The 27,351-nt window shown below is 42.6% G+C and overlaps 1 protein-coding gene and 1 long non-coding RNA gene across 12 annotated transcripts in view; one reads left to right on the top strand and one right to left on the bottom strand.

Annotated features, from left to right (window-relative positions):
• The window catches only part of SLC10A7 (solute carrier family 10 member 7), a 318,026-nt gene that overhangs the window by 19,833 nt on the left and 270,842 nt on the right, over window positions 1-27,351 (bottom strand). For 5 of the 8 annotated variants that reach the window (XM_061384062.1, XM_061384059.1, XM_061384058.1 and 2 more), the window contains 3 exons: window positions 25,467-25,632; window positions 24,449-24,500; window positions 13,734-13,807 (listed from right to left, as the gene is read on the bottom strand). In XM_061384062.1, the coding sequence (XP_061240046.1) occupies window positions 13,734-13,807; window positions 24,449-24,500; window positions 25,467-25,632 (292 nt within the window). Of the gene's footprint in view, window positions 1-13,733; window positions 13,808-24,443; window positions 24,501-25,466; window positions 25,633-27,351 lie in introns of those variants that run through there. The other 3 variants (XM_061384061.1, XM_061384060.1, XR_009730249.1) reach the window with 2 other exon arrangements.
• LOC133228545 (uncharacterized) overlaps window positions 1-27,351 on the top strand; it is a 78,749-nt gene that overhangs the window by 33,602 nt on the left and 17,796 nt on the right. For 3 of the 4 annotated variants that reach the window (XR_009730250.1, XR_009730252.1, XR_009730253.1), the window contains exon 2: window positions 26,679-26,818. The exons of the other annotated variant lie outside the window; for it this stretch is intronic. This is a non-coding gene — a long non-coding RNA (uncharacterized LOC133228545). The remainder of the gene's footprint in view (window positions 1-26,678; window positions 26,819-27,351) is intronic. 4 annotated transcript variants of the gene reach the window in all.

Raw genomic sequence — 27,351 nt, 5'->3', positions numbered from 1 at the left:
TTTACAGATTTTTTAATATATGTTTTTATATAATGAAGAAAAACACTTGGAACATTTTAAGTGTGAGCCAATGAGAAGGCAATGGCACCCCACTCCAGTACTCTTGCCTGGCAAATCCCATGGACAGAGGAGCCTGGTGGGCTGCAGTCCATGGTCACTGACGGTCGGCCATGACTGAGCGACTTCACTTTCACTTTTCACTTTCATGCATTGGAGAAGGAAAGGGCAACCCACTCCAGTGTTCTTGCCTGAAGAATCCCAGGGACGGGGGAGCCTGGTGGGCTGCCGTCTATGGGGTCGCACAGAGTCAGACACGACTGAATCGACTTAGCAGCAGCAGCAATGAGAGGTTGATGTATATGACAGGCACTTTCCCATTCTGCCACAGCTTCCAACACCCTAAATTTAGTTTTCCCTAAGATCTCGCATTGATAATCTTTTTAATGGACAGAGGAACTTCCAGAAGGCATCCAAATCGTAGTTAAGCAGTAAATGTGAGCAAACAGCGACCCAAATGCACCCACACTTTTTGTTTTGTCAACATGGCTATTAATCACCCTCTGCTGGTAATTTCCTTTTTGACAGTACCATGTTTATGATAAACATAGGCCTCAGAAGAGACGTCTTCTGACACAAAAGAACAAGGCAGTTCTGATTGGGATGAGAAATCAGAGTTATTTACCTGCTGACTCACATTTCTGTAGTTAAACTTGGCTAGAAAATTTTTTGCTAACCTAAACCTTCTTCTGCCCTTCATCTGTTTCAATGATTGGGGAGCCAAGACGTCATTCACAAGACTTTTAGGCAGAGGAAGAAAACCCTGGAAACCATTTCTGGAAATAATGTTTTTTTTTAATCCCCTCAGTTTTCTTTAAACTTTGAATGCTCAACTTAGATATCTAATCACAGCACAAAGAATTGTGGTTTTCACAGATCAGCATAAACACACGGTCAGTTTTATTAGCAAATGAACAGGTGAAATCCTTTCTGGAACACAGTGGAGCATACCTGTGCACAAATAGAGGAAGTGGTCAAAGGCAGTGGTTTTCAGTGCCAGCTGCTCATTAGAATCTCCCAGGTAGCTGTAAAACCTGTGATACCCGGGTCTATCCTGAGAGATTCGGAGGAAATAGGTCTGGGGAGGGTCCGGGCAGTTTTGCAATGATCCCAGGTGATTCCCTGGTGGCTCAGATGGTTCAGAATCTGCCTCTAGGAGACCCAGGTTTGATCCTTGGGTCAGGAAAACCTCATGGAGGAGGGAATGGTAACCCACTCCGGTGTTCTCGCCTGGAGAATCCCACAGAGGAGCCTAGCGGGCTACAGTCCATGGAGTTGCAAAGAGTCGGACACGACTGAGCAACCAACAGGTGATTCTGATGTGAGTCAGGCTGAGAAGCCAGGTCTGGTAATAAGGGAGAGCCAGAGGATTCTAGGGGTGTCTGGAGACAGACTGGTGGTCGCTGTGTGCTGGCTTTGCCATTTTCTTCACTGTGTAAACTGAAGTGAGTTGCTTGACCTCTCTGAGGCTTGGTTTTCTACCTTGGGCAATGGGATCAACAATAACTACTGTGCAGGGCTTTTGTGAAGATCCAGTGAGATAATAAGGCAATTCATGTGCCTGATTCAGTGCCTGGTCTGCAGGGGGTGTCATATGACTTCATGCCTACTTTCTGATTTAATGGTGACCTCAACCTTATGAAATGCGAGGAAGAGAGAGGCTAGCCGGTTTGGACGTCTATATGTCTGGCTGATTTTGAATTACATATCATTTTACTCTCCAAGTAATTTCATAGCCTCCCTCACCTCTGGAGTGCCTCAGGGGCCAGTGCTCAGAGCCCTTTTCTGCTCTATCTACCCTTTCTGTAGTGATCTCATTCAGCCTGCTGGCTTACTTTAAGCTGAACACTCCAGCCTGGACCAGAATTCTAGGCTCACAAAGACGGCTCTCCTTTGGATGTTGAAAAGACATCTCAAACTTAGCACGTTCAAGATGGAACTCTTGATCTGCCCCACATCCCTCTTCCATGGGTAAAATCTGTATCTCATCCAGTCTGCTGCTGCTGCTGCTGCTAAGTCGCTTCAGTCGTGTCCGACTCTGTGTGACCCCATAGAAGGCAGCCCACCAGGCTCCCCCTTCCCTGGGATTCTCCAGGCAAGAGTACTGGAGTGGGGTGCCATTGCCTTCTCCGCTTATCCAGTCTAGTAAATGGCAATTCCACCCTTCTAGTCCCCTCGAGGCCAAATCCCTCGGAATCATCTTTAATTTCCTTCTCTTACATACACATCCAATTCGTCAGCAGATCCCAGTCGTTTGGCATTCAAAATACCACCAGAGCTTCTCAACACTCCTCCACTATTACCTTTAATCACTCCACCCTGAGCCTTCATCTGGATGAAAGGCTCTTGACTGGCTTTCCTGTTTCTTGCTGGTGCACCCTGCCCCCCGGCCAAGCCCAGTCCTTATTTAACACAGCAGCCAAAGTGGGAGCTGCATCGTGTCACTCAAACCTCTCAAGGATCCCCTTTGCCTTCTGTGTAGAAGGCAGTTTTCACAACAGGTCGAGGAGGTCTCACACATATCACCCATCCTCCCTTTCAGCATCCTCCCCTTCCTTCTCACACTTTCCACTCCCTGAACTCCGGCCTCTTCATCCTCTGCCTCCCACTTGCTGAGCCCCTTGTGGCTTCAGGTCCTTGCCCTCACCATTCCCTCTGGTTGGAGCCTCCTTCCTCTACACATCGTGTGGCTTGCTCCCCCTTTCCTACAGGTCTTTGACCCAAAGCCCCCTTTAAACCTAACATGTCCCCACCTCCATCTCGCCCTCTTATTCTCCTTTCTGGTTTTATCTCTCCACACACCTCCCATCATGTGATGCACCATATGTCTGAGTGTTTGCTTGCTCAGCTCCGCTAGAAAGGAAGATGGATAAGGGGGAGTACGTTTTCGTATTTTGTCCACTACTGTGGACAGAATAGGGCCCAGAATGGTGCCTGCTGCAAACCAGGTATGAAATAAACACTTGTTGAATGAATGCATGCATTGAGCAAGTGATATTTTAAAAGCTTCTTTTCACTGGCATTATTTATTCCTGCACACCCCTGCACTTGCTGTCAGTTGCAGAGGAGTTGGTTTTTATTGTTATTGAAAAAGCTTGTTCTAGCAGTACTAGAGTACAGTAACGGTAGCATGAAGAGCAGGGTTCTAGTATGGAGATCAAACCTGGGAAACGTCACTGCTCCAAAACCATGGGTGTGCTCAGCTTCAGGACAGGTGACTTTCCAAATGAACTGGCTTCCTGGGGCCCAGGAATCTTTTATGTACGATTTTACATCTCTTCCTGCCTCCAGGGTAATCTGTCAAAAACCTACAGCATCCCCCACGGCTTTAACAAATGGGCAGCTGACTCTACTATCTGGCTGGCGTTTTTTGCATGGGCTGCAGATGGGGACAAGGAGTAGGTGGGTGTCACCTCGTTCTGTAGCCTTGGAGTCCTTTATTATTTACTGTAAAGAAGCAAGGAGCCGGCTGTCATCAAATCCACACAAACTGGTTTATAGTGTCTGGTTCAATTAAGGGGGTTTCTGGGAAGAGACACGACCAAATAAATAATGGGAGAGAGGCAATTCTGAAACAATCATTGTTATTCATCAATCTCTGTTTGCAAGTGGAGATGGGGAGAGAGAAACTTCAAGTGAAGGCGCTCTCCTGGGTGTGATGCTCCACTTCAAACGCGCAAACAACTGTTGTTCTGTGATGCACATTTTAGTTCCGCTAGAGGCAACCTTTCTAAATATTAATAATAATAAACAATCCCCTCTGCAACTGACGGCGGGTGCAGAGATGAACAGGGAGCCCTGGAAGGGGGGCCGTGGTCAGTCCTCCTGGATGTGGCAAAGGTCCCCGCAGAAGGGACGGGCCCTGAATTCTCGTGGAGGTTTCCCTCTCAGAAGCACAGGGTGCATTGGCTTCAGGCATGGGAGTTGATTATCAATGTGTAAAACAAAACTCTAAAGAGCTCCTTCTAACTAGGACTCGGTGGTGTTTCTTTTGAAAGAAATGTGAAACTGTGGAATGAAAAGCTTCTACCAGGAACAACTGACATGAAGAGGCCCAGAGGGATAGAGATTCGGTACCCAGGTGGAGGTGCCGCTGTGCAATATGTGGGGAGTTCTGTCTCCTTGCTGTTGAGCTGTAGTAGCAACTGTGAGTTGGGCTTGGTTACAGTGAAGCTGCTGCAAGTAAGCACTGACGTCTCTTGTTGCTGCTCCATCCCTGAGACCTGAGAACCTGAGTGGGTGAGTTAGCTTCTCTAGAAGCTGGGATGTGATTATGGATGTACATGATATGGTGGCTCTCACACTTTTGTATAAACACTCTACTTTTTAGAATATGTTTGAAAAATCAGGCTCCGAGGTCTTATTCTTAAAAATTCTGAATCCCTCAAATAAGGCCCAGTAATCTACATTTTTTTTTTAAGGGACCAATTTGCTATATTTTTAAGTGCCACCTTTCAGGAAATGCTGATCTTATGGTGTTTCTCTGAATAACTCAATATTCTAAAGTTACACCTAAGTCTTTCAAAATCAGAGCGAATTGTTGACTGTTAGAACCAGAAGGGTCCCAGAGATCATCCAGCCTAGACTTTTCACACCAGTGACCAAGGGATAAGCCTCGAGCTGAGCTTCACAGCACAGGACCTTCCTGGAGCCCTCACTGCAGCTTGGCACAGGGGCTGAGTCCAACCTGGCTTTATATCTGGCTCTGCCACTTGGGGTCACATGACCTGTGCAAGCTTTTTGTGCCCCTGGGAGCTCACTTCCCTTGTGGCGGTGACTGTGAGAGTGATGTGAGCTGGGGTGTGGAAAGGGATTTGGGGACATCCTGCGCCAAGCTGGTCAGGCGTAAGTTCCAGATTCTTCCAGCAGGTAGTAGACAGTGGCTACAGAAATTTGGAAGGTAGGTGAAAATTTTCTCCACCCCCAAAGTTTCGCCAGCAGTTCTGAATGAAAGTAAGCTCTACAGATACAGATATTTTTAACTTAGCACATATTAGCAGTAAATGTGTTCCGTGAAGTCCCAGCTCTGACCTCTCCGGGCTTCTCACCAGCACGTGGCATAAGAGGGCTCTCAACGCAGGGTTCAGTCACCCCAGTGGTCAGCCTCAGGGGCCTACACGGCCTCTGTGTGTGCTCAGGTGCTCAGTTGTGTCCGACTCTTGTGACCCCATGGACTGTACCCCACCAGACTGCCCTGTCCATGGGATTTCCCAGGCAAGAATATTGGAGTGGGTTGCCATTTCCTATTCCAGGGGATCTTCCTGACCTAGGGATCAAACCTGTATCTACTGTGGCTCCTGCATTGGATGGCAGATTCTTTACCACTGAGCCACCAGGGAAGTCCCTGGTGTACTTTCTTTCTGATAACATAGTAGCTGAATATTCCAGTGAGAATTTTCCATTAGAACAGTGGGCTCTCCTGGGCACTGAAGTCTACAGGAACCATTGGCATAAAATATTTTCAAGTAAATTACTTCTTGTAACAAGCATTTAGCCTATTAAGTACCCAATTAATCTTTTTTATTACTATTACTAATCAAAAACATGTTGAATAGAGAAATTATTTAAAAAACATACTAACAAAAGGCATAGAAACTCTGTTATGTAAACTGGATTAACAAAAACTAAATGGAGGTGATCTTACTGCAAATCAAGAAACATTCCAAGTCTTAATTCAGCTCTGGTTCTCATGTGGTATCAGAAATTTGGGTTAAGGTTCAGTGAAAAAGGCATAGCAATAGCCAAAGCTGACATGGTAAGTATTTGAGAAAGGGTGTAAAGTTTCACCAAGCAAGATGTAAAGTGGTAGTTTTCAGACCTTGCATTATGATCCATTAACGAGTTACAGAATCAATGCAATGGGTTTTAATCTAGCACTTGGCTGGAATATGGAATATATCACAGAAAGTGAGACTGAATGTTATTTGGTAAAACTTTTTAATGCAAATGTTTCCTGGATCACACTGTAAAATGTATTTCTAACTGCAGGTTGTGGTTTAAAATGTCTGGCAGTCCCTGGCACAGGAAACATGGAGAAGGAGCAGAAACGGGAGGGCATCGGGGCTTTGGTCCTGGCGGACATTGAACATAACGAACATCTGCTGTATCATTAAGAAGAATGGCACTTGAGCATCAGGTTAGGGAACCTCAGAGAGGTTTAAATGTCTTCAACTGGATATTTATGCAGAACCTGGGGACTTTCTAAAATTTTATTACAGTCTGGATACACCAGTGATTAAGTTCAGACACCATTTCAGAATCAAAAATTTAAAGTAAAGTAGGATCACAATAAACTGTGGAAAATTCTGAGAGATGGGAATGCCAGACCACCTGACCTACCTCCTGAGAAACCTATATGCAGGTCAGGAAGCAACAGTTAGAACTAGACATGGAACAACAGACTGGTTCCAAATAGGAAAAGGAGTACATCAAGGCTGTATATTGTCACCCTGCTTATTTAACTTATATGCAGAGTACATCATGAGAAACGTTGGGCTGGAAGAAGCACAAGCTGGAATCAAGATTGCTGGGAGAAATATCAATAACCTCAGATATGCAGATGATACCACCCTTATGGCAAAAAGTGAAGAGGAACTAAAAAGCCTCTTGAAGAAAGTGAAAGAGGAGAGTGAAAAAGTTGGCTTAAAGCTCAATATTCAGAAAACTAAGATCATGGCATCTGGTCCCATCACTTCATGGCAAACAGATGGGGAAACAGTGGAAACAGTGTCAGACATTATTTTTGGGGGCTCCAAAATCACTGCAAATGATGATTGCAGCCATGAAATTAAAAGACGCTTACTCCTTGGAAGGAAAGTTATGACCAACTTAGATAGCATATTCAAAAGCAGAGACATTACTTTGCCAACAAAGATCTGTCTAGTCAAGGCTATGGTTTTTCCAGTGGTCATGTATGGATGTGAGAGTTGGACTGTGAAGAAAGCTGAGCGCCGAAGAATTGATGCATTTGAACTGTGGTGTTGGAGAAGACTCTTGAGAGTCCCTTGGACTGCAAGGAGATCCAACCAGTCCATTCTAGAGGAGATCAGCCCTGGGTGTTCTTTGGAAGGAATGATGCTAAAACTGAAACTCCAGTACTTTGGCCACCTCATGCGAAGAGTTGACTCATTGGAAAAGACTCTGATGCTGGGAGGGATTGGGGGCAGGAGGAGAAGGGGACGACAGAGGATGAGATGGCTGGATGGCATCCCCGACTCAATGGATGTGAGTTTGAGTGAACTCTGGAAGTTGGTGATGGACAGGGAGGCCTGGCGTGCTGCAATTCATGGGGTTGCAAAGAGTCAGACACAACTGAGCAACTGAACTGAATCTTCAAACCTCTGAACATAAGTGTATCACTTTGTTCAAGAATCTGCATTTTTCTCTTTGTTTATGTGGATCAGAAAACAATACAGAAGGACAGATACTCCCCCTAAATTGTCTTAAGCATGGTGGTAAAACCTGCTGGGCCTTTAATTTCAGTGGCATCTTTAAGAATCTGGCAGATGCTAGAAGAATGTATAAAGATGTGATATATATATCTATACACACACACACACACACACACACACACACACGCACAACAGAATATTACTCAGCCATAAGAGAGAATGAAATAATGCCATTTGTAATCTAGCAATGTAATCAGAAGTAGTTTTTAAACACTTAATTAAATGATTCAAACCCACACTGCCAGTATATACTTATAATACTCAGAACCAGTTTGGCACTTTTGGGTCTTTGAAAAACTTTTCTATCCTGTTGTCCAATGCAGTTCTGGAAGTTAGGAGACCTGGAATCTAGTCCCTGTTAATTATATGACCTGGGATACATTTCTAGATTTTTTCCTATGCTTTCACTTCTTATGAAAAATAATAATTATTGATTTGCCAACACTAAGGTTGTTTAGGTAACATGACTTAATGGTTAAAGGCTTTAAAAAAGTGCTTCCCAACTGTAGGGTAGCTTCATCAAGATAATAGTCTTTATATGCCAGATAGAATCGCAGAGAAGCCTTATGGGAAAAGAAAAACAAATGCAAACTTTCAGATTTCAGTTCCATTTCCCCTGGAGAAATGGAATGATGTTATTAAATGATGTTACTAAATGATCATTATTTAGTAAATGTTATTTATTTACTATTAAATAAATGTTATTTATTTAATAACTAAAGAGATGTTATTAAATGATCTTTTCAGCTCAAGTTGTGGGGTAATCCTGTAGCACTCTTGAAAAGTTTTCAAAGAAAATTGAAAGCAAGATCCTTCTCAGATTTTTTTCTCCTATGAAACCCTGAGGTGGCTCAGTGGTAAAGAATTCGACTGCCAACGCAGGAGATGCAAGAGATGCAGATTCGATTCCTGGGTTGGGAAGATCCACTGGAAAAGGGAATGGCTATCCACTGTGGAATTCTTGCCTGTAGAATCCCATGGACAGAGGACGGCAGAGGGCTACAGTCTGTGGGGTGCGGAGGCGGAAGTGACTGAGCACCATGACCAGTGCTGTGAAGCTCTTTGCACAGTATAAAGACATTTTTTAGCCTCTATAGGAAGATGTAACAGCCATATTTCCTTTCTTGCAATATTATAACATTATCTACATAGATGTTCCTTTAAAACACTCTCTTCCTTTTTACATATAGCAGGGAAACTGTTGTAGAATGGTGGTATTATCTGTCAAGTAGTCACTGAGCGCCTGATTCATAGTAACTTAAAACTAGAAGGAATCTCAAGGATCATCTTACCCATCTTCTCATTTTACAGATTTGGAAATTGAGGCTGACACCAGTTGAGTGATTTGTTCCAGCCTTGTGGCTCAGCTGGTAAAGAATCCACCTGCAATGCGGGAGACCTGGGTTCGATCCCTGGGTTGGGAAGATCCCCTGGAGAAGGGAAAGACTGCCGACTCCAGCATTCTGGCCTAGAGAATTCCAAGGACTGTATAGTCCATGGGGTCGCAAAGAGTCAGACACGACTGAGTGACTTTCACTCACTCACTCACACTTGATGAGAGAAATGGAATTCAGACCAGAATCAGGTTTGTATTCCTTCCACTCTCTCCGGAATCCCATGTCTCCCAAAAAGCTGTATTCCTTCTGCTTTAATGCATAGTTTCTTCTCACAGCCCAGCTGTGTGACTGTGACTCATAATGAAGTTCAATATGAGGAACAGCTGCCTTGATTGGTCTTTGTACACAAATGTCTAGAAATGGTAAGACCCACAGTGGACTTTTAATACACATTGATCACGACACTGTATTTAAATTTTGAACAGCATTCCTTCAATTCAGAAAAGCTTTTGGAAATAGCAAACGACTTGGAGTCTCACAATTGACTGCCATTTGTCAGTTGACACACTCTAGGAGTATATGCTTTCATTTTGCTATTTGAAAACATGAAAAACTAACCTAAACATACACTTAAGGATCTCAAACATCTTTAAACATCCTCTTTCTAGGAACAGTGAGAACTTTCTACATGCATTAGAACTCTAGATAAGCAAAGTGATTTGAACACTCAAGAGAAAAAGATCAATAAAGTAAAAGTTAAATACTAATTCTGCAGGATCCCCCAGATTGAATTTCTGTACTGATGAGCTCTATTGACTGACTGGGCACTGAACCATTGGTAACTAGGGTGCGAGCTGTTCCCCCAACTCTGCTCTGTAAAATACCTTCTCATTATTATACAAATATCACCATCAGACTAGAAAATAATTTGGGAGAGTTCATGGCTTTTGGAGCAACCCACAGCAAGTGAGGCTCTCTTGACAAAATATAATTACCTCCAACCCTGAGCTGCAACTATAGGAGAGCAGTAAACAAGCCCCGTAGAATTGTCTTAGATGAAGCACACTGAAAGCTCTGCACTTCCTCTAGGCCTCCTCTTTCTTCCTGAACGAACTCCAGGGAATGGCATCATGTCAGGCTTTCCAGATGGATTATGTGGAGCCATAGCTCAATGTCATTTTCAATAGGAAGCCTCATAATTAAAGGTCAAATAGTCACTTCATCTGCAATCAATCAATAGAAAAAGTACTAATACGAAGAACTAATCAATCAATGGCAGAGGCACTAATAAAAGCAATGAATCAAATTCAGCATGTGTGTAGATGCAAGTACATCGAAGAGATGGAGACAGGGCAAAAGCAAGAAGAATAAAATAAACTGCAAGCATATGTACAAGAGAATACCCAGCAGGCTGCCAAAACCAGAGTTTCCATCTTTGCTTCATTAGTTACCTGGGTACTACTTGGCCTGCAATAATTTATTCTTAAATACACATACTGGATATACTAATAATGTTATTTCATAGCACTTTCCTAATGTATTCTATTTGAGATATCATGTGTATGTGTGTGTATGCACATGTGTGTGTGTGTAAAATCACAAGAAGAAATATTTTGACAGTGATCACAAAAGGGACAAATATATTTCCTACACGCCAAATAGATATATTTTAATCTGCTATCTTTCATCTTGGTGAGAAATAAGAGAAAGTATCACTCTGAGTGATAGATCCTACCTGAAATGTGCCCCCTGCTTTCTGAAACATGAATTCTTCACACTTATTGTGATGCTTTATCATTGCCATGCAGATGAGAAGTCCATTAGGATAATTATCGGCTGTAGCTTGGGTGACTGCCATGCATCTCCTCTGTACCAGAGACATCAGGTCACCAATAGAGGGAAATATGCTTTGGACCTTGTGAAACTGATTCACTAAATTTATAGGGCTCAACAAGGCCATTCAAGCAATAGAACTCAAACATCCCTTGCTGCGTGTAGAAATAAGGGCGCTCTGTGGCTTCTTACTGAGATAAGAAAGCAGCAAAGAGGTCTTTATAAATGTGGCCTAGGAAACTGCAGGCAGAGAGCCAGGTGTGATCAAGGTGTAATAGAATATCCTAGCTGCAAGTAAAATTCCCTAATCCAGGAGCTATGGGAATGAAGGCCTGGGGATGTTTCAATGGAAGAGTCAGGATGAGTCTTTAGGACTTGCAATTCCAAGAGAGAGTAGGTCTACCATCTTATGGGAATAACTAAGGATTTACACAACCATGGTTACTTAGTTATCATACTAGAATATTATTGCAGGATCCAAGTATCTATTTCATGGGAGAATATTGCAAAACCAAAAGTCCAAGTTAACCCCAATGTTTTCAGTAAAATAGCTACTTTTGATTGGTGTTCATCTAATTTTTCAGATGACTGAAAATCAGGACACATCAAGAACAGAACGATATGGCTTTGAGGTTAAAAAAATGAAAAAAAAATAGCATGAATATTTTGCTTACAGAGAAGAATATTGATCAGGTTGCAGTATGCTTCTTGGGTAGAGCTTTGCTCATCATGGCCAGCTCCAGCACAGGAGACAAATATGGAGAAAAAAATAAACATGGGCTTTCCTGGTGGTCCAGGGTTAAGAATCTGCCTGCCAGTGTAGGGGACAGGGGTTCAATCCATGGTCTGGAAACTAAGATCCCACACGCTGTGGGGCAACTAAGCCTGTGCACCTAACTCTTGAGCCAATGTTCTAGAGCCTGCGAGCCACAACTACTGAAGCCCACAGGCCCTAGAACCCAAGCTCCACCGCAAGAGAAGCCGCCTCAGTGAGAAACCCACACACAGCCACTACAGGAGCCCCCGCTAGCTGTGACTAGAGAAAACCCACGCGCAGCAACGAAGACCCAGCACAGCCAAAAATAAATACAAATCAATTTTAAAAACCCACGATCCATCTAGGTTTTCCTGACAGAAGCAAATCCTAAGGGCGGGGCAGGTTTCAGAGGCAGAGATGCGGAAGCATACTGGACGCAACCAGGGCTCAGCACCTGCTCTAACCACACAGGCTCCTTTGGTCCCTGACTCGTGACTGCCGAGGGGTCTGGAGGCACCCAGTCTCTGGCCTCCCTATCTTTATAGAAGCCCCTTCCTTTTCAGGAGACCTGGAGCACTGGCGTCACATTATAACAGCGACATGGGGGGAAAAGTGCAGGTGGATTCTTTCTGAGGTCAACAATTAAACCATATCTGTTATATGAACATCAACAGGACCCAGGGCAGAGGACTGAAACCCTGGAAACAGTAACACATTCATGAGCAAGACAGTTAACAATAACTAATCATAGCTGCTGCGCTCAGGGTGTGTGTCATGTGCCAGGCAGCACACCAAGCTCTCTCGGTGTGGCTCCACCCACAGCAACTCTGGCTCCACCCACAGCAACCCACACACAGCACCATCACGGAACACGTTTTCTCACGGACTGACTTGTATTATGGACAAGTCCTGTGTTGGATACTCAACGAGTTTTACCTTCAGTCTTAACAACATCCTTACAATGTAGAAAAAAGCCTTACAAAGTGAGAAAGCTAAGGTTCAGGGAGCTTAAGTGTTTTGTCCAGGTTCACAAAATCTGGAACCAGAAAGTAGCTTCCAAAGCTCTCGCAGCTTCCTTTTGGCAACGATTCTAAGGAAAACCTAATAGACACATTGCACTGAAGGGACGGTACACATATAATTGATTCAAATAAGCTGAAGTCCTAGATAGCAATTGCTTAAAAGTATGTCCAATTTCTAAATCATTTCCCCAACTTTGCAAGACTGAAAATAATTCTATCAGACAGAAATGTCTGGGGCTAGTAAAACCATTATGAAATGTCTTTGTTTTCTAGTTTACAGACTGAACTTTAATATAAACAGACTTTGAGAAATGTTAAGTCAGTTATACACCAAAAGGTAAAGGAAGTTTTAATACGAGTTTAACCACAATGTGCCTACTACCCCAAGGAGTGTGTGAATGATGTTTCCATAAAGTTTCTCATTCCTTAATGCTCTTTAATGACTAAAAGCATGGACTCCAGATAACTAGATAGGTTATCGGGATAGTGCCTTTAAACTGGGTAAAGGGAAGGAAGGAATAGCACTTTTCTTGATCTATTTTTGTCCATTAAATATATACTTATTTCACTTTGACTTCCCTGGTGGCTCAGACGGTAAAGCGTCTGTCTATAATGTGGAAGACCTGGGTTGGATCCCTGGGTCAGGGAAGTTCCCTGGAGGAGGAAATGGCAACCCATTCCAGTACTCTTGCCAAGAAAATCCCATGGACAGAGGAGCCTGGTGTCCATGGGGTTGCAAAGAGTCGGACATGACTGAGCAACTTCACTCATTTATTTCACTTTAGGTACTAATGAGACAGAGTTCACGATAACTAAATATATTGTTGCTTCTTTATAGACATAATGTTCTGAAACAAACTTCAGACCAATGTCAGTTATTTTCACCCTGCTCCAAGCTTCCAGAAAATATGTTAACATCTTCCGGGGTCACTCTAGGGCCTTCCAAAGCTAAGTTTGTGCTCACTGCACCCCGACAACTACCCCACTCCCCAACTTTTAACATGAACATTCGACCCTGAAAACCTTCTATGAGAATGGAAAACATGATTACAAGTAAAGCTAAACTCTACACTATTACATTTAGGCTCACAAAAATGAGTTTAATTCATGACGGTATTTCATAGTCATGACTGATCCCCACTTTGCTACCGTTCTTTAGGTGACAAAGTAGACAATACCCGCATCCCATTTGAAAAGTTGTTTGAATTTCAAAATCATAAGATGCAATTATCTGAAGGTAACATTAAGCTGGTGTTTCAGTCTGTGGATTACTTACCCAACGTGAGGGATTTGTGTGTAGAACAGAACATGACAGCTACAGTGTCTGCTGGTGTGAAACCCGAATTATTCCTGAGGGCAAAAAAAAAAGCTTTACAAATACTGTTATAAAAAAGCCTATTCAACACATCCTTAATCAAATGTAGTACCTATCTTCATGCAAACATCCTTTTGATCAATCCTGGAGACAGCAGTAATTCTATACCCAAACGCGCAGAAATATCCAAATTTCTTTTTAGAGAGTAATTTCTAGTTTATGCATGAAAAAGAGACAGTCTTAAAAATGTGGTGGGTGGTGGGGGAGGTCTCCTAAGATCATATGCATCATCAATCTGTGGCACAGGACTTTATAAAAATCCTGCAGCAAGAAACTCCATTAGTGCACTCACTGGGCTGTCACTTGATTTTAATGCAGTGGCTTGAAAGAGTTAATGTGTCTCCAAAAAGGCTTCCCTCAAGGAGCAACGCATCCTTTAGGCAGCACACCTTGTCCAGGTTCGATGCACGATACTGCATGCTTGGGGCTAGTGCACTGGGACAACCCAGAGGGATGGTATGGGGAGGGAGGAGGGAGGAGGGTTCAGGAAGGGGAACACATGTATACCTGTGGCAGATTCATTTTGATATTTGGCAAAACTAATACAATTATGTAAAGTTTAAAAATAAAATAAAATTAAAAAAAATAAAAAAAGAGAGAACTACATGGTGTGAACAAAGATTTAACATCATATGTTTCAGTAAAAATAACAAATTACCAATTTTTAGCAATCATCATGTACCAAGTATTCCTTTAAGGCCTTTGCATGTAAAGACAAAAATCCTATCAGGTAGCCAGTATGATATTCCTATTGACAGATGAGAAAACTGAGGCACACAGAAATTATGTAAGCCACCCAGGACCTCAGAGCTAGGGAGTGGGTGACAGTCAGGATTTAAACCACGTCCAGCTCCTGTGTCTATTCTTAACTGCTAAATAATATGTTAGAAGGCTTCCCTGGTGGCTCAGACGGTAAAGGATCTGCCTGCAATGCAGGATACCTGGGTTTGATCCCTAGGTTGGGAGGATCCCCTGGAGAAGGGAATGGAACCTGCTCCAGTGTTCTTACCTGAAGAATCCCATGGACAGAGGAGCCTGGCGAGCTACAGTCCATGGGGTCACAAAGAGTAGGACATGACTGACTGACTTTCAGGCAAGAATACTGGAGTGGGTTGCCATTTCCTTCTCCAGGGGATCTTCCTGACCCAGGGATCGAACCTGCATCTCCTACATTGGCCGGCGAATTCTTTACCACTGAGCCACCTGGGAAGCCCTTGACTTTCACTTCACTTCACTAATGCTAAAGATAAAAAAATCTTGCTTAGTCAAAATCCCATTAAATGTTAGAGCTAAAATTTTTGTCATGTAATCTTTTTTTTTCTTTTGAACTTTTAATTTTGTGTAGGAGTACAGCCAATTAACAATGTTGTGATAGTTTCAGTCAAACAGTGAAGGGACTCAGCCATACATATGCATGTATCCATTCTCCCTCTAACAGATAATCAAAACTGCACAATCATTTGTGCCTGTGTTGGGAGTGGAACATTCAAATACTAGAATTCAATAAAGAAATAATATGGAACTTTTAAAAATCCATTGAATGTTATGGGGATCGGTACTAGTGAATATCATATTGAAATTTCCTATTTTAGATCACAAAGATTTAGAGAACCAAAAAGGTTAGAAATGCAATTATTATTATTGCATCTTTGATATGTTAGAAACTATTCCTTCCTTCAGAATCAGTGTTTGAAGACATAGTGAGTCTATATGAGTCTATTCATTCCCTGCCCTGAACTCAGACAAGAGAGTGAGCAAAAGGAACAATGTTTTAAAGCCTGACTTTGTACAGTTGCAGATACAACAATCTATCCAACTGTCAATGATCTCAAAAGAAAGTGACTCCACCATTTCCCCTAGTAACCTTATCCTTTAAAAAAATTTTATTTTTATTTGTTTTTGGCTGTGCTGGGTCTTTGTTGCTGTGCAGGCTTTCTCTAGTTATGGTAAGCTGGGGCTACCCTCTGGTCGAGGTGCATAGACTTCTCACTGTGGTGGCCTCCCTCGTTGCGGAGCATGGGTTCTGGGTGTTTGGGCTTCAGCAGTTGCAGCACGTGAGTTCAGCAGTTGCGGCTCTCTGGCTCTAGCGCACAGGCTCAACAGTTGTGGTGCATGAGCTTAATTGCTCTGAGGTATGTGGCAATCTTCCCACATGAGGTGTGTGGGATCTTCCTGCATGTCTCCTGCATTGGCAGGCAGAATCTTTACCACTGAGACCCTAGGGAAGCCCCAAAGTGAACCTTATAAATAATTTTCACTGGGAGAAAAGACTTCCCTCGAAAGATCCCTCATCCTGCTTCTTCGTTACATTCTCACTGGAGGGAAAAAGGACCCTCTCTTTTACCACCTCCTTCTCTCTGCATAATGGTTCCTATATACAGTGGAATATTAGTCATAAAAAGGAATGAAACTGGGTCATTTGTAGAGATGTGGATGGACCTAGAGATAGTCATACAGAGTGAAGTGAGTCAGAAAAACAAACATCGTACATGAATGCCTATGTGTGGAATCTAGAAAAACAGTACAGATGAACCTATTTCCACGGCAGGAATACAGATGCAGACACAGAGAATGGATGTGTGGACACAGGGCTGCGGGGGGAGGGGGGGTGGTGGGACGAACGGGGAGAACAGGATTGACATATATACACTACCACGTATAAAGCAGATAGCTAGTGGGAAGCTGCTGTGTGGCACAAGGGGCTCAGGGCTTGGACGGGAGGGCATGGAGGGAAGCTCAAGACAGAGGGGATACATGTGTACTTCTGGCTGGTTCATGTTGCTGCTGCCGCTAAGTCGCTTCAGTCGTGTCCGACTCTGTGCGACCCCATAGACGGCAGCCCACCAGGTTCCCTTGTCCCTGGGATTCTCCAGGCAAGAACACTGGAGTGGGTTGCCATTTCCTTCTCCAATGCATGAAAGTGAAAAGTGAAAGTGAAGTCGCTCTGCTCCATCCATGGGATTTTCCAGGCAAGAGTCCTGGAGTGGGTTGCCATTGCCTTCTCCTGATTCACGGTGAAGAATAGCAAAAACTAACACAATATCCTAAAGCAATTATAAGCCAGTGAAAAAAAAAAGAATATTTAAATTGCCTTTTAGTCTCATCTCCTTTGAAAAGGAATGTAAGCTCATGCTTTCTAACTAGTCTTACTTGCAACTTTTTTGCCTTTTTAATAACATCTTTCTGAACGGAATTTTTGGTGTCTCTCAGGTGAGAGAAAAGGAGGGAAGGAGAAAGAGAGGGAAAGTGAGAGGCAGAGGGTTAGGGTTTAAGTTTACTGAATTCATAGCTGTGCTTTCAAGAAATCTGATGAAGAGAAGAAAAGGGACATGGAGACGAGCGTGATTATATAGAAATAATGGATGAAACCATGTCCTCAAAGGAGCCTGAGAGGAGGAGCCTGAGATTAGCCTGAGAGCGTCCTATGGTCTGAGAGTCTGTGAGCCGGAAGAACGAGGCAAGGTGAGTGAAAAACACAAGAAATTTTTCCGGTAGAGAATAAGAAAGTGGAGGTAATTCATGTCAGGGATTTTACTCTCTTTGTAAAGTGTAAGGTGCTTCATTCGTCCTCAGAGAGGTAACCCTATGGCCTGGAAATAAGAGAAACTTGAGATAAGCAGATGGAGGAACATGATCTAGTCAATTCCCAATGGACAAACAACGTCTCCAGGGACGAATGCCCAGCTGTGCCGGTGGAACACGTGGGCGGGACGTGCCCAGCCGGCCTGCCCTGGGGCTGTCCCCAGCCACGCTCCGGTGAGGGTAACACTAAGACCTTCGAGGCATTTGGCTGACCTTGTTTGTTACCCATTCTCACTGTTTCTGGATTTATGTGATTTGGTTTTCTATCCAACCGGCAATACGGTTCTTTGGTGAACGCTATTCTGCTTGATATTTGTTCTTTTCCAGATTATAGTATATTTCTGATGTGTCTAAATCTCTCTGGCCAAGAAAGCTCTGATTTAATCTGGTGCTGGCTGTGCTGTCTGCCATGCTGGAGCAGAATTTCCAATGTGGCTAAGGAGAATGTCTCTAAGATATGCTTACTTGTCCTCTGCGTTTAGGTAGGGAGATCCAAGGTAAGCCCACACGAGGTGGTGTCTGGCCCTGATGTGGGCTGAACACTGCCCTAGGTTTCTACTGACACAAAGCCCTTCAGTGCGGAGGGAGAGTCAGGATATAAAAATGGAATGTTTGGGGTTAAAACAATATTCCACCTAAATAGGGCTGACATACTCTATCTCTGATTATAATCAACCCTGAATATTCATTGGAAGGACTGGGATGCTAAAGTTGAAGCTCCCAGACTTTAGCCCCCTGATGCGAAAAGACCCTGATGCTGGGAAAGACGGAAGGCAAAGAGAAGAGGGAGGCAGAGGATGAGATGGTTAGATAGCATCACCGACCCAATGGACAGGAACTTGAGCAAACTCCAGGAGATAGTGGAGGACTGGGAGGCCTGGTGTGCTGCAGTCTGTGGGGTCGCAAAGAGTTGGACACGACTTAGTGACTGAACAACAACAACATACTCTCTCTCTACAGTAACAGATTGTTCTATATCGTGGATCTTGGGGAAGCCAGTGGAGCACGTACTCACTTAATGGTCCATCCGAGATGGGGGGTGGGGAGGGGGAGGATGGTGAGTAACCACAGCAGCAAATTAAAAAAAATTCTATCACACATATACGTATTTACTTGAACTACCGTCGATTTGCAGTAAATATTTATTGAGCACTTTAAGCACTTTGCACCCAGTATTTCTTTCTTCACAGAACAGCCTTTGCAGTAACGGTATTTCTGTCTTTGCTTTTTCCAAAAAGGGATCTTAAAGCAGAGTTAGTTGCATCAAGTCACATAGATAAGGAGGCTGTCCCAAACTGTGAAGACAAGTTTACTTTCTGAGAAGAATATTATAAAAGACCAAAACCACCACACAATTTAGTGGATCAGAGCAGCTAAGTAGGCTTCCTTCACCCACGCTCTGGGGTTAAATAGCAGAAAGTCAAGATAACACAAAATAACAGTGTCCTGTACATTATACTAAGTAGTAACGACTGTAATTATTTTCAGTGATCATCATCTCTATTGTGCCTGCTCACATTCTTGAAAAGGAACGGCATTACTATTTATTTTCCAATTCTACCTTATCTCTTTTTAATATTGATTTCCTTTTTATCTCGTTCTTATAATTCTTTTGATTACTTTGGCTTCCCTCGAGATGTTTATTTCCTTTGCCTACCAACTGGTCTTTTTATTCTCTCACAAAGCTTTCAATCAGTGTTTTCCCCATAATATTTATTTTGCCTGCCTTTGCAGTACCCACAAAGGAAAACATGTCAGAAGGTTTTACTAGCGGAATTACAGAATGTGGAGCAGAAAGGGTCCTCTGAGATAGTCCCATCTGAGCCCACTGTTTTTACAGGGGGAAGGTTCCATGCGAAAACTTTCCTTTGTTAACCTCGGTACCAGTGTTTTGTCTTCACCGGTTTTAGGAGACCTCCTCTGTCCCCAGCTCTGTGGCACTAAACAAGTTAAGCAGAACTCTGGCTTAAGCGCCCCATCTCTGAATAGTAAGGAGACTTCCCATTAATGTGAAACAGATCGCCAGTCCAGGTTCGATGCATGAGGCAGGGCACTCAGGGCTGGTGCACTGGGATGACCCAGAGGGATGGGATGGGGAGGGAGGTGGGAGAGGGTTCAGGATGGGGAACACGTGTACACCCATGGCTGATTCATGTCAATGTATGGCAAAACCCACCACAATATTGTAAAGTGATTAGCCTCCAGTTAAAATAAATTAATTAAAAAAATAAATAAAACACAAAAACTGAAAAAAAATAAGGTTCATCTTCCCTTCCTCCCTGCCTGCCTCTCCCCTTCTCCTACTCTTCAGGCGACCCCCCTTCCCTCCCTGGGTTGTGGCCTGAGGCTGAATGAGACATCTCATAGAAAATGTACTGATAAGGACCAAAGCACCCAGTACAAACATTTAAATGTTTGTTTTCTCCCTTTTCCTTTCTTTATGGTTTCTTCTGTCACTCTAGAGACATTCTTTGCTTCCATTACTCTAGTTGTCAACCTACCAAACTGTCTTATTTTGAAAAGGTTTCCCATTACTGCTTTCTTTTTCTAAGCTTTTTCAACATTTTTCTTCTAACTTTGAAGCTTCCAAAAGTCACAGAAAGCTTAGGTCACTGTGGACAAAGGACTCTTGGTTTGATGAATGAACTCCCCATTCCTAGCAACTGTGACAGAGAAGTGTCAAAAAGAATGTATTACAAAACTAGAAACGCTGATTCTCTCTCTTCCATAATTAGCTTTAGAAATAATATAAACTACTGCGATATAACAAATATTTTACAGTAGCTAACCTTTCCAGAGCACTTACTGTATACTAGGTATTACACTGAGGGCTTTATGTACATATTATTTAATTCTCCAAATGACCCTATGAGATCGGTATTACTACTGTCTTCATTTTATAAATGAGGACACTGACAAAAGTTATAAAGTTATTAAACAGAATGAAAACTCAAGTCCATCTGACTCCAGAGTTGGAATTTTTAACCCTGATGCTATTCTGTGAACTGATAATTGAGGATACAGAATGTACTCTCAAATGTACTTTAAATACTCAGAGTATTAATAGAAGAGGCTCCCATGTCACACACTACAGAGGTAATAGGTCAAGTTTGTAAACCTAAGAAACATTAACCAGGTAAGCAGAGTGTTGAAGGGAAGATGAATTTTCTTGGCTGGGTCTCTCCTGGTTTATGCTAAACTTCCACCATCAGAGGTCAGTGGCATACTGTACAAAAAAAGGCTGATTTCTCTGCTGAGATTTCTGTCTCTGATTTAGTTTTATTGGACTGGTAAGTCAAAGAAAAGAAAACACCTGCTACAGGCCAATTTTATTAATTCTAAGAAGGAAGGAACAAAAAATAGGAAAAGAAAAGAACTCAATGACGTATAAACCAATGGGTTCTTGTTCTAACTCTTGGTATTGTTCACTAATCTGTGTGTGTGTGTGAACTTGAAGAATCCAGTCACATACCCACTACAAATTCCCCAATCAAAACTAGTATTAGGAATTTTAAAAGTAACTGAAGTAGCTTAGTGTGGTGGAAGCAGCAAGGGTAAATACTTCTGGAAATGTCAAATGGAGATGACACGCAATTCCAAGTGTAGCATCTGCCATCTGATTTGGGGTAAGTCGCTAAACTACTAAAATCTGATTTCAGGCCAGTTCCTAAACTACTGTAAGCGTGGGTCATCATCTGCAAAATAGCAACCAAACACACAGTATCCTGGCCTTTTGGTGTCAGACTTACACAAAATAGCATATGCAGAAACCGTAGCATGGTGCCTGACACAGAGTAGGGTTCAATAAATGCTGGTATTTTTCATTTCTCCAATAAAATCCTCAGGTGCTATGGGGTCTTCCAACGTGAAAACAGAACATGAAGATCATGAATTTTGTCTAATTGAAACATGTCCAAATTTTAATGGCCTGTTTCGGGGCTATACAGCCAGTACCGAGGAGCAGAATTATTGCTACTCCACATTCTGTTGTTTACCGAAGAACATGCATGTCTGGCAGGGGGCCAAGCAAGTTCAAAACACAACAGAACTTCAGTGGAGGCAGAACAGAAGGGCCTCAAAACCACAAGGCTTTATGAAGTCCGGCCTCCTTCATGAGGAATATCCTCACTTCTAATTTGACTGGTTGGGATATGCCCCATCACCTACCACCCCCACCCCCGACCTCAGCAATAATCCCAATAGTGGCTGTTCTGTGGTCCTTCAAGGCATTTTTCAGTCACTGATGGGGTATCTGTATTCCACCTACCCTCAAAGGATGGATGAGTGAGCCTGATGATTACTTTTGCCACAAAGACCAGCAAGCAAACAACCAGCAAAAGGCAAACATCTTTTTGAGGATGACGTATCGAGCCATTTACAAAAGGAACTTTAAAATAGCTTCTACTCTCAGACTTACCCAATTAAGTCACATTTTCTCTGTAACTTAATGGCTCTGGGCTTTATTCTTACTTCATAAATCACAAGCACAGGCTTGGAAAAATGTTTCCAATTACACCAATCAATACATTTTTATTGACTGTTTACAACTGGCCTCCAGCCGCACCAAGTGCTCTAAGAGCCAAGTGCCTAATGCGAGGCCTGAACCATCCACGCTCTGACACCACTCCAGGCTTCGTAAACAAGCTGGGCTCCTCCCCTTGTGGCAACTCACCGCCAGGAACTGGCGTTCCAGGGCCCAGCAATCTGGCCCAAGCTTACCTTCCCAGTTACTAGGATCACTTCCCATTTTCCTTTACTCCTATTGTTCCACCAGGTCGTGTGAGTGTCTGTGGATGTCTACATGTGCATTACTATTTCTTCTCCCCAAATCCCCTCTTTGCGCCCGCATTTGCTAAATAGTTAGCTATTCTCTATGACTCATGTCAAATCCCATCTCTTCCATGGAGTCTTTTTCTCCCACTCTCTTTGAAAGTGCCTTCTTCTTTGAATTGTCTATGGGTTGTGTTATCGCAGCACTAACAGAACACTCAGCTATCAGTACATATGTATCTAGTCTGTAAAGTCCTACAGGATCAAAATCATTACGTGTAGTATTCACTATGGTAACTTTTCTCATATCCGTTGAACGTATAATACTGGTGGAAGACGTTTCACTGGAGGTGAGCCTTTAAGAATAAGAAAGATGAAGTAGGACACAGGACCAAGTTTGACATGGAGCCAGCCTAAGCAAGGGACAGAAATGAGAATGTTCGAGATTCCTCTAGGAGCAGCAAAGATGTTACCTCTACCTACAGCTTAGACAGTGTGAACTCTAGTAGCGGTTCACTCAGCCCCTCAAACCAACCCCATTCTGTAGGCACTGCATAACCACTGAAGATCTCTGAACAAGACAGCTATTATCAGAACTCCGAGCCACTGGAAACGGTATGAAATGCACAAGAAAAATCCAGTCTGCAAATGAAGAATACCAGAAAGCCACCCATGGCAATAGTCTAGGGAGAAAGGCAATGAGAGCCCGAATTGGGGAACCAGCTTTGGAAGCACAAGAAATATGACCAAGGCAGGATCAAGACATTTAAACAAGAATTATGTGAAGGATTCCAGTCTGAGCAACTCTGTGGATGACAGCTTCATTCATACAGAGTGCAGTAAGTCAGAAAGAGAAAAACAAATATCATATATCAATACATATATATGGAATCTAGAAAAATGGTAGAGAAGAGCCTAGTTTTGGGAATAGAGATGCAGACAGAGAATGGACACGTGGGCACAGGGTGGCAGTGGGAGGGTGGGACGAGCTGGGAGAGTTGGCACTGGCATATATACGCCACCATATGTAAAATTTACCCTGGTGGCTCAGCTGGTAAAGAATCCGCCTGCAATGCGGGAGACCTGGGTTCGATTCCTGGGTTGGGAAGATGCCCTGGAGAAGGGAATGGCTGCGCACTCCAGTTATTCTTGCCTGGAGAATTCAATAGATGGAGGAGTCTGGCAGGCTACAGTCCATGGGGTTGCAGAGTTGGACACGACTTTCAGTTTCACTTTCACGCGTAAAATAGCTAGCTAGTGGGAAGCTGCTGTATAGCACAGGGAGCTCAGCTCTGTGCTCTGTGATGCAGGGTGGGATGGGTCGAGGGGGAAGTCCAAGAGGGAGGGGATATATATATATATACTTAGAGCTGATTCACTTAGATGTATTGTAAAGCAGTTATACTCCAAAAAAAGAGAAAAGAATACATGCTCCAGTAAATCAACTCCCTGGGTTCAAATCCCAGCTCTACCATGTAAGAGCTGTGTGATTTTTAGACAAGTAGGTTTACCCTCATCTGTAAAGGGGAAAGAATGATTTCATTTAGTTATATGGTTGTTGTAAGACTGAAATATGCTAATACATTTAAAGAGCTTGGAAAAACTAGTACATATAAAGAACTCAATATATACCAGTACCATTCTCATTAAAAAAAAGAGAGAGAGAGACAAAGTATTAGGGCAAAAGGTTAATTCCGTTTGAAGGTGTTGAGTCTGAGGTCTTGTTAAGACAGTCAGGTGAAGACATCCAAAAGTGAAGTGGGAAGCAGAGCAGGAGCTCCGGGAAAACACTGCAGTGGAAGGCCCACTGCTCATCAGCAGGAAGCTGAGAGCTGGAGCCAGGGAAGCAGAGAAGGCTGCCTGAGCACACAGTGGGAGTGGTGAAACGAGGGCCAAGAACAGGTCGTTTGGTAACGCCTACAACTTGCTGGTGGCGAGAGCAAGATGCAACAGCCAGGAGACAGAAAAGACTAGGAAAGGGTGTCGGGGCCAGGAAGTCAAGTACAGAGCATGATTCTTAGAAAGTGGCGCTAGTGGTAAAGAATCCACCTGTCAATGCAGGAGACGCAAGAGAATCGGGTTTGATCCTTGGGTGGGGAAGATCCACTAGAGGAGGAAATGGCAACCCACTCTAGTATTCTTGCCTGGGAATTTCCATGAACTGAGGACTCTGGCAGGCTATATCCATAGGGTGGCAAAGAGTCATACATGACTGAGTGCATGTGCGTGCGCACACACACACACAAACAAATCTAATCACTTACCTTGTGGAATAGATGAAGGTTAAAAGCATAAAGCTCAGTTGAATAGAACATACTGAAAAAAAAAAGATTATAAATCTAAATTAGCACTGCAAAAACAGTATCTGCAGCCTACTTACTGGTATGCTTAGTTTTATCTGAAAGTTATGGGAACTCAAGTACAAAAACAAATGAATAAGCCAAACAAACACACATTGCTAAACTGACAGAATCATTTAAACTAGTAGGACTTGATCTGTTCTTAATGAAAGATACTCCCAGAGATAAGCTATGATATTTGCTACTCAAGGTAGATCTAAGACCTTCTTTGATTTAAAATTTGGTTATTTAATTTGTTCAGTTTAGGAAAAACTGGTTTATCCAATGAATATTAGCAAAGAGCACAAATGCAGTAGCATGTAACATATATTTTGGAATAACTCATGTTGATTTTAATAACAAAAGATTCTTTGATATTACAATTACCAAAAGTTGTCTTTGGTATTACAGGGTATGGAACAAAAGCTTAGTTTTTGAGCCTAGCAGTTATTTGCATTGTATAGTCTGCTGCTTCTTAAAATGAAATGATATTACTTTGGGTTTATTTTATTAATAATAGAAAAAAGTGACCTAAATAGTCACATTTTAACCAATGCAGCCAATTACTATACTCAGAAAACAACAGTACCATATATTATAAATCCCAGTTTTAATTCACAATAAAGGGTAAAATAAACTTCAAGTTAAAATTTTTTAAATGGGCAAGAAAGGGGTCACTTTAACATTTGAATTTGATAGCTGTCTCGGCTTCTTTCATCAACTATTATGAATCAGACATAAATAAACAAAGGAGATTAAGTCATAAGTGGATGCTGATGTCTTTTTAAAGAAGAGATACACACGGTCACTACATATAATATGAAACGAAATATTCTTTTCTAATCAAATGAACATTGGCGATGAATTTAGGGACCCCAAATAGTTATGCTTTGCTAGTGGGGAGGCTGAGGAGAGAGCCAGGACAGCCCGCCCTCCGACTTACTTATGAACAGTACGAGGAGGAGACTGAATTTATCCAGGTCGATACTTGGGTTCGAGAACGTGTCGCAGAAGGTTGTGTAGATGATCATGAGGAGCACGCTGCTGCTGACAGCACCAAAAGGAGGCTGCTTTCTCTCCAGCCAGTCCTTGATGTATCTTCGGACAATCTGAAACACAGAGACCAACAGGTTGCCTTTTTTCAGAGGGAGTCGGGTTGGGCATCGCAAAGTGATTCTGACAGCGAAAGATGGGAAGGAAAGAGAACAATTTGGATGAGGGCCACAGTGGATTTCAAAGCTTCCCTGCCACCCTGTTCTTCTTCTGGGGAATTTCACATTTGTAGTGCAGCTTCCACTAGTGTCCATAATGACAGTATATTTTCAACTGCATTCAAATCCATCCTTAATCATGCCAAATGCTCTTTGCTGGCTGTCAGTGAGACATGCCCATTAAGCCTCCCCAAAGTTTATCTCCTCTGCTGATCCTAATGGATGTGTGTAATTATCACAGTCCCCTTTGCCTCAACAGACAACGCCAAGTGTAACTTTGGGAATCTTAAAAATCTGACATCTTCAAGAATTTCAAGACGGTAGATAATCGAAAGTGATCCATGGAACATATTAATATTTAAAATGCCAGCAATGCACCAGAAGTTTTTAATTAAATTATAACTCATGCTTGAAAAGCAAAAGTGCATGTGTTGTGGGAGTTTAAATAATTCAGATGCTGAATATCTAGAGTTTTTGTGAATCCAAAGACAAATGCCATTTGCATGCTTTTAGAATTCTAGAATTAACACTTAAAAATGAATAAACCTGTCCTAACTTTCCTACAAAAAGGTGAGTGAAACATGAAGTTATATGGCAATCCCCTCATATTTTAAAATCAAATCAGATATTTCAACTCAGGACAGCCTGAACACTGGTGATAACTTTAAGTTTGGATCTAAAAGTGAGCCACTCTATTTAAAACCTTTGGCTTTTGAAAGAAGCTGAACAAACCCGATAATGAGGACTAGAGTTGAGACACATTAAGTTCTGAGTCACTCATTATCCTGCATAATTGAACATGAGATTTCACAACAGGCTGAATTACCATGATCCATTAGCAATAATGAGGTCAGGGAACTTCTCCTGACAAGGCTGATGGGGTTCTGTCATCTTCCACTCTGTCACTAAAAAGGCTTAATTCACAATGAGGCATGCCTTCACAGATCCTCAAGAACAAATAAATGACTCTCCAGGGAACCTGCAGGCGGACGGATGGCTATTGGATCAATTTCCTCCCACCTCAAGGACTCAGTAGGTGAAAGAAGTGTTGAAGAAGGTGTTCTGGCAGAAAGCTGACCGGTTGGTAAGAGAAGCAGGGGCAGCACCTTGAAGGGTGGGTGGGACGGGAGGAGAAAGAGGGCTTTATATAGAAATGCCTGTGTTTGTGAAAGTCGCTCAGTTGTGTCCGACTCTTTGCGAACCCATGGACTATACAGTCCATGGAATTCTCCAGGCCAGAATACTGGAGTAGGTAGCCTTTCCCTTCTCCAGGGGATCTTCCCAACCCAGGGATCGAACCCAGCTCTCCCACATTGCAGGTGGATTCTTTACCATCTGAGCCACAATAGTGTTAAATATTTTTAAAAAGTACAACTTGGAATTAAAGTTATAGCTGCATTTATTAAAAAATTGTGTTTTGTTTCGTAAAAGCAATTGCAAACCATAAATAACCATAGTAATTTATCTAGTGTTCATTTCTTTCTTTACAATGAAACTATAGTGAGGTATAGAGAAACAGTTCTATTATACAGCATTACAGACTGATGTATCAGAACACACATTTTGGTGCCTGAGGGACTCAGAAAAGCTATGATCAACTTCGATAGCACATTAAAA

Source organism: Bos javanicus, chromosome 17 (assembly GCF_032452875.1).
Source record: "Bos javanicus breed banteng chromosome 17, ARS-OSU_banteng_1.0, whole genome shotgun sequence".
Classification (NCBI taxonomy): Eukaryota; Metazoa; Chordata; class Mammalia; order Artiodactyla; family Bovidae; genus Bos; species Bos javanicus.
Note: the sequence above shows the minus strand (reverse complement) of the source record. Positions and strands in the feature narration are given on the sequence as shown.